Source organism: Lygodium microphyllum, chromosome 29 (assembly GCF_053477565.2).
Source record: "Lygodium microphyllum isolate KBCC chromosome 29, Lygodium_microphyllum_v1.1.10, whole genome shotgun sequence".
NCBI classification, from domain to species: Eukaryota; Viridiplantae; Streptophyta; class Polypodiopsida; order Schizaeales; family Lygodiaceae; genus Lygodium; species Lygodium microphyllum.
The window spans coordinates 108,263,014-108,270,606 of record NC_141163.1 but is presented as its reverse complement, the minus strand read 5'-3'; the positions used below and the strand labels follow the sequence as shown (position 1 = coordinate 108,270,606).

The window sequence follows — 7,593 nt, the reverse complement described above, 5'->3', positions numbered from 1 at the left end:
TGCCATGATAGGCTCAATATGAATAGAAATTACTATTACATGATAAGCTCAATGTGTGAGGATAATATGCATACCATGATAGGCTAAATGTGAATAGAAATCACCATTAAGTGTGTCTAACTTTGAGAAATGGACATAAAGGATCTTTAGAGATGTAGTTTTAGCTTGATCCTGTTAATGTTGGCCTTCCACACCCTATATATCAGTGAGTGCCACATTCCCATATATTACATTTTCATGCATTCAATATTGTATTAGTCCAAGTTGCCGAAGCTTTTGAAATTTGGATTGTATTTCTTATATCAACCTCCCATGAACCCTCTTGCTACATGAGATGTGCTTTCGAACCTTGGTGCAAAGTGCTGGGAGAATCCATGCATGGAGCGCCTAGTATATGTTTAAAATAGGAGTTTAGATATAAGGGTTGTTTTCTTACCATATTGTTGCTTTTCAACCATACTAGAGGCAATCACATACTTCTCATATGGGTTAGAAGTATTGTATTAACGGCTCTTTAAGTAGTGAACAAGTGATAATATCCTTGTACAAAGTAGTTGATTTTTAATACCTTAGATTTCATTAATTCTTTAAGTACTAAAGGTTTTTTAAGTAGTCAATAAGTGATAATATCCATTTCACAAAGTAGTTGATTTTTTATACCTTATAATTTGTTAATTCTTGTCTTATTTTTATTAAGGCTTTGAAATACTTTGAAAATGATTATTTTTCTTCTAGTAAATTTTAATTATAAGATATTGATTTTGGATCCAAATGATCTCATTCTTAAGATCGAATATCAAGTGATAGCTATTTGTTAAATGTTGAGTAGAGAGTGGTGTTCTATTTTATATATGGTGCTTATAAAAGCTCTTGTAAGAGACTTAAAATTAGAAACACATTTTCTTTGTTAAAATGACTACTTTTTTACTTCCGAGAGGAAACTTAGGGGCCCTTACTTACTTCTATGATACAAAAACATATACGTGCATTGGCAATTACAAACTATGAGGCATAAACATTGGTGCTTGCACATGTAGGCGCAATGACTTTGGCCTCATGGAAATCTCTAGGTCACTCCAATATCTATAGGGTTATTATATAAATGAGAAGCTAAAGGTGTTTGCACTCAAATATAAGATTCTAATCCTTGCTTTCAAATGAAATTTCGTACCTATTTATGTCGTTTTTACTAAAATTAGAAGCTTTTTCACTGCATGATACAGGCCTCATACCGACGTTCAAAGTGATGCAAATGTTCATTAAAAAAATTTCCCCCGTCGTCGCTAAAAGCATCAATATCAGCATCTCCATAAAATCGTCGCTATATGCATTAGTATTTGCGTCGCAATTTTTGTTAGTTTTACAATGCATATAGCGATGGTTTGCGACGTGTATTGCGACGCCAATAACGATGCATGTAATAAATTTGCAACGTTAATAGTGACGGCTACATGGGAAAGAAATTTGTGGCAGGGCAGTAAGCTGCCCTTCCACATATAGCACCATGTGTTGTGTTTATATTTTACAAATGAATTGCATGTTAGGTCCACAATGGTCGTCAAGACGAGTGCAAAATATACTTGAACCCACAAGACCGATACATAGAATAAGTATAAGATCGCTGATGAAAACTCAAGGAATTATGGCAAGACACAAAGGATGATAAGTACATAGTACATAGAAGATGATTGCATAAATCACAGGACCAAAAAAGATGAGCATGTGCACTCCACGAATCCAAGCACAAGCTATAGATCCTCACCATCCGAAAGCTCATCCCGACTCAAAGGAGCATCGAACGGACTCTGCAAAATGAACAACTACATATCAATCCACCATATATAATACATTTTTAAAAAAATAGTAACTATGGATAAGAAAGATGATTGACTTACTAGGCCACCGCGTGTATATAATCTATCGATCAATGCAGTAAGACTGTGTCTCTCTGCATATCGAGTCTCCAGACTGGTGGGATCGCAGTTTGTAAAGGAGTGCTGCAAAGAAAACAGAATACAACTATTAGAAACACGATTGTCAGTACAAGTGATATTGCAAATAAGAAAGTAAGAAGAATAAAAGAAAAACTTACAAAGTCCTTCAGATAAGTCATGTGGCTGCCACTCCCCAGATGATGCATGACCCCTGCCTCGATTTGTGCCCTTGCTACCTCCCGCAGCTATCGCTAATGCCTTGGAGAATGTGTAACCTCCTCCCTAAGTCTTTGTGAGTCATTTGTGTCTGGCTAATCGGGCTTTGAGGTGCCACTCTTGAGTGCGTCCGATCGTCTATGTGACATGTATGTACGCATACACTCCATCATCCACCCAGTGGAAAACCTCTTTACTGCCGTAATTTGTGAGGTGGCAAATTTGAAGGTTTTGTTGGCTTCGAAAGAGGAGTAAAACTCCAAGATGCCTAATCAAAATTTGTGAGGTGCCTCATCTAATAGACCTGGAGGAATCCTCTTAGTAGTCGACCAAAACTCATATCCATGCACATCACCATCCAATCTCCCCATGGGAAACCTAGGACTTAATTGAACATGGGAATCTCAGTTCTACTTCACAGGGGAAGCGTGGACAAGTCACCCCTAACAGTCTTTTTTAGAGAGAGAGATAGAGAGAGCATATACATGTACTACTTGTAAGTATCTCTTTCACACACACACACAAATATAAGCTTCAGCAAACACTTTGCATGTAATATTTCCATATACTAAACTAGAACACACTCTCATGGGGGCTACACACCAATTCACACACATGAGAACCACAACACCTATACAGTAATGCATACAATGATATACATGAGGAGAGCAGAGTTGCTATGCTACCACCCCATGACACATATGAACCACAACACCTATACATGCGTATCATGCAGCTTTGCTTCATGTGCGCGTGTGAAGTTGTCACGAAGCGTCCTACTACTAGCCTACACTAATAGAAGACAGATATTGTAATATATATCCTCATTTTCGCGTTATATGGAAATAACGTGATCCGCACTCTTTCACATGGAAAGGACGAACTTTGGCAAAAAATTCAGGGCAATTAAAAATATGTTTTCGAAATTTCGAAAGAGATAAATCGTTGACTGACTCTCCCCACGACTTTTCTTGCTGGCTATGGTAGCTGTGGCGAGGCGACGGAGGGGGACGCGCTCTTGTGTCTGAGTACCTGCGTAGAAGCTGACACAGTCTTGTTTGGCTACGGAAGAGCCTCCATCGAGAGATCGTTTCGTCAGCACGCGCGAGAAGGAGTCGACGCGCATCGCCAAGGACCTTCATAACTCTTCGGCAGGTTTCTTCTTCCGAACAGTCCTCCGAAAACGCCCTGGCAGATCCCCTCTCCTGGGTTTTCTCTTCCGAACGGTTCTCCCCAAACGCTTTGGCACATCTTTCCGTCGTTTTTCCTCTTCTAACCGTTTTTTCGACGTATTCTCAGGCAGCCACAAACGCGCCATGTCTTCTATCCAGGGTCAGATCCTGGAGGTCGCTGGTATGTTACCTTCCTCCACTAACACCAGTGGCTCTGTGATCTTCTTTGTTGCATCTTGGCAAGATAACGACGTCGCGAGATGTATTTGCCATAGCTTCATTTAACCTCGGGAATTTGAAGCTGATCAGATCTTGCGAGCCCTGTTCATCTGTGTCCATGTTGACCCTAAGATTGCTGATTTCACAGCATTATACTGTGATCCTGAAACTTCTGCTGCACTTATAATCCCTTGAAGCTACAACTTTCAAGCATCACCTGCGGCTATTAGAAATTTGGCAGTTTTTTTACCTTGTCGCGCACGTAATTGTGCTTCGACTGTGTCTTAGAAATAGCAGCAATGTGCATCGGGGAATTGCGCATTTGTCAATAAGGTCTCACACTGAGGCTCAAAGCTTCTATTCATGGTTTTCCTATGCGGTGCTTTTGCTTGAAGAGGATCGAATAAAAGAACGATAAAGGCCTTCCCACAAAGTAAGTGATGTAAGTTGCCCAATGGAGTACCACTTGAGATGCCAGAATATCTGGCACAACAAGTAATAGCCATTTCATGCTAGTTTGAGCTAATCACAGGTGCAGAAGCTTGGTTGTTTAGGGTTTATGCCAGCCATACAACACAAGAACTTGGGAGAAATGTAGGCCCCTCACATTCAACCACCAGTGATAACTGTCTTAATCTGTGTAATCTTCGGTCGTGAGACGTTCTAATTTGGTGTTAAGTACAAACTCAGCCAGTTGCAGGAGTATGGTCATCAGACTTGGGGATGGGAAGCTTAAACTGTACAATAATGCAGCTAGCATTTTAACGGGTTCAAGCAGTAGACACTTATCTTGTCTAGTCACATCCTTAGTTGGCTTGTGGCCTTTGTTGGCATTGTGTTATAACTGTCCATCCATGCCTTCGCTACTATTTCACTCATGTAATATATTTACAAGCTCATCCTAATCTAAGGCAATAAAAGGATCGTGGTAGTCAAAAGCTGAGAGGAAATCATTGTCAAGCATACCTGAAGTGGTGGGGCTGTTGTCTGCAGTTGTTGATTCTGTTTGTCGGACGTCGAATGCCACATTACTTGTGCTTATGCATCTTTTGAGTAACCTCCTGCCTTTGGCTGGATGGCTGTGACGTAGCACTTGCTGTCAATTTCCTTGTTACATATGTGGATTTCTTATAGATAGAACTGTCGTGTAAGACTACCAGTAGATACATGCAAACAGCTGGCAATGACTTGTATTTGTTAGTGACAGTTTACTTATGATAATTTAGCTACTGTTATTTGGTCTGTGTCATTTTTGTAATGTATGTAGAATGCTGCGTTTTTTAGCTTACTTCAATACTAAGTCCTAATTGGTTTGCTGCATTAGTTATGTGTGAAGGTATTGCGAACTTGTATTTGCATATATCATCCGTGATGGTTTCTAACATACTAGGAAGTGATCACTAAGGAGCAGTTTGTGGCAGTGATTGGGTGTAGGAATCTAATAGACACAGAGTGGATATCAAGGCAAGACCCGTATGTAGTTGTTGAATATGCTGGCACCAGATATCGAACCAGAACTGACACAGGTTGTAACAGTTTTTTTCCAATGCTTTAGAAGTTTAGCTGTACCTTGCAAAGTTTGTCACTAAAAGTTGATTTATCACAGATGGTGGAAAAAATCCTTCTTTCAATGACAAGTTCACTATCACTTTGAATGATTTTCAAAGGGATATCAACGTAAATGTTTGGAACAGCAACACTCTATCCGCAGATGATTTTATTGGCTCTGGAAAGTATGTAGTGTCTCAACTTATTTTACTGTGCTGCTTCTCTACTCTCTTTACAACATGACCTATGCAAGAACCGTTGTAGTTATCGCTATGCTGTTGCTGTGCTTTTGTAGTGAATTTCAGATAAACACGTGCTTCTTTTTGTATATGATCAACTAGGCACTTAAAGTTGCTACGTTAGTAACCTCTAATACTCAAAATGGGAGAGGTTCCAGAAGATTGCTGAATTGGTTACCTGAAGCTGATCATTTTACAGGAATCTGTTCCTACTCTATTTGATCATCTTCTTGCTTTAGAGGACTGCAAACATACACCACATTCACATTTTTTTGAATTATAGGATTGCAAATCCACACCATTTTCACATCTTCAGTGTGAGTGCAGAAGGATAGGATCTGTTTGCTTCTTTGCCTTGTTTGTATTTTCTGGTCTATTGTTGTTGACTTCTCGAGATCCTTTTCTTTTTGCCTTCCATTCACTTTGTTCAAACCATTTTTGTTCCTTGTGGAGTTTCCCAATTTCGAAGTATAGAGCTTGATCCTTTTTGGCAGTATTTCTGTTCACCCTTATGCACTCCATGCCCTTTTTAATTGATCTTACACACAATCTCTGGTTGTTTTGTTCTGCAGAATTCTTCTCCAAAAGGTATTGTCCACAGGCTTTGATGACAATTCATGGCCTCTTACCAGCAGAAAGGGCAAGTAAGTAGCTTGCTGGTTAGTTACAACAAGTCCTCTCATTGGTTGTTTCGTAGTTGGTCAACCACGAGCTTTAATTTTGCTTTAGTGTGTGGCTATTCTATTGGTTTATACCTGCCGTGTCATTGCGAAATCTTTCATGATTTTATGTTGATCACGCGGGTAGCCTTTGAGATGGAAGTTCCTCACTTTGGGATTGTTTTGAGAGTGTTAATGGAGCTTGTGCTGAATATTTTATTCACATCATGACAGGAGAGCTGGAGACGTGAGAGTCATCATGCATTATACAAATCCAAATGCTGTAAAGTTTCTGGTTTTGGAACTCTTTAAGGTTTGTGATCTATCGGTTTAAATGCTTTATGAAATGCTGATGAATTGACTTGTTGGCAATGCAGAGGCATGATGCACTCCCTCATAATATGCCTTTTCCTGTAGCTCCACATGGGTCGCTCCCTTCACATCAAGCCGGATATGGATATCCCCCTCCCTATGCACAGTATCCTCCAACTACAGGGCCATGGTATGGCCCAGGGGCATCATATGATGGGCGATCAACACATCTTCCCCATGCTTACTCCCCAGGCATGTATCCTCCCCAGCAGCTCCCATATTCTCCTCCTCATTTTTCTGAGACATACCATCCTCCCGAAGGATACCCATATTACAACGGTATGTGCAATCATATAACGGGATGAAGTAAACTTGTCAGTTGATTCCATTAGTAATAGACCCTCTAATCAAGGCAACTGATGTGTTTATAGCTGGTGGTGGCTATCCGAGATAATTAGTCTACAAAGACAGTCTGGACTACTAGTATACCGGCACGTTGTTCTCCTCCTCAAGTGTGCAGAGCCTATGAAAGGGTGCTTGTGGCAGCTTCAATCCCCTGCGTTTGTTTTAGTGGAATGAACTGAGGGACAGAGCTGCTTTGTACATGCTATGCACAGTATTCTGGAAGGTTGTATTTATCATTGAACTACTTGAGAACTTGAAGTGGTAGTAGTGTTATCTGTCAACAGCCTCTTTTCATGGCGTTATCCCTTCCTATTTCAGTATATCCGTGTGGGATGCAGATTAAGAGAGTCGTACTCCAAGTTGAGGCGTTCCTGTATATCGACATTTCTGTGCTGTAAGAAACATTAGAGTTTGAACTATTCGTTCTAAAGGTGTCCCGTGGTTCAATAAGGATATATTTCGCGCATCATGGCGTGTTGGCCATTCGGCCAGACACACAATCATGCTATGTAAGCATGTGTGTCATGCTATGTAAGCAGGATGCCAAAGAGTTGGCACAAGTCTCTTTGTTTATTTTGTAATAATGAGGGAAGGTGTTATTCCTTTTGCTTAAAAGAAATGCACTTTTGTTTTTCTTTACTTTCTTTTATCGTCGATGATTATAAAAAGGAAAAAATGAAAATTCAACCTTTGACAAATTGTATGTGTGCATAGGGAGTGATTGAAGCTTGTAACGATCAAATAGAACCAAGTGAGCAACGTAATTGTGAGTACAAGTGCTTGGTTGCAAGGAACTTCATACAATGCTAACTTATATTATTGATTGGTTATTTTGCTTCTAAACTAGCAAGCATTCTAATCAAACTAAGTCCAGATCTTAATGCTTCAA

The 7,593-nt window shown here is 39.9% G+C and overlaps 1 protein-coding gene across 4 annotated transcripts; it reads left to right on the top strand.

The window, feature by feature from the left end:
* Positions 1-3,085: 3,085 nt before the first annotated feature.
* On the top strand, positions 3,086-7,323 carry LOC148011004 (Calcium-dependent lipid-binding (CaLB domain) family protein). 4 transcript variants are annotated; one of them, XM_087671775.1, is made up of 8 exons: positions 3,086-3,305; positions 3,454-3,503; positions 4,963-5,067; positions 5,148-5,274; positions 5,901-5,972; positions 6,222-6,270; positions 6,365-6,638; positions 6,731-7,323. In XM_087671775.1, exons 2-8 carry the CDS (start codon positions 3,467-3,469, stop codon positions 6,751-6,753), a joined length of 687 nt encoding a protein of 228 aa, XP_087527901.1. In that variant the 5' UTR covers positions 3,086-3,305; positions 3,454-3,466; the 3' UTR covers positions 6,754-7,323. The 4 variants fall into 4 exon arrangements, with proteins under 4 accessions (XP_087527901.1, XP_087527900.1, XP_087527899.1 ...); XM_087671774.1 differs by having other exon boundaries at positions 3,450-3,503; XM_087671773.1 differs by having other exon boundaries at positions 3,087-3,376; positions 3,450-3,503.
* The last annotated feature ends 270 nt before the right edge of the window (positions 7,324-7,593 follow it).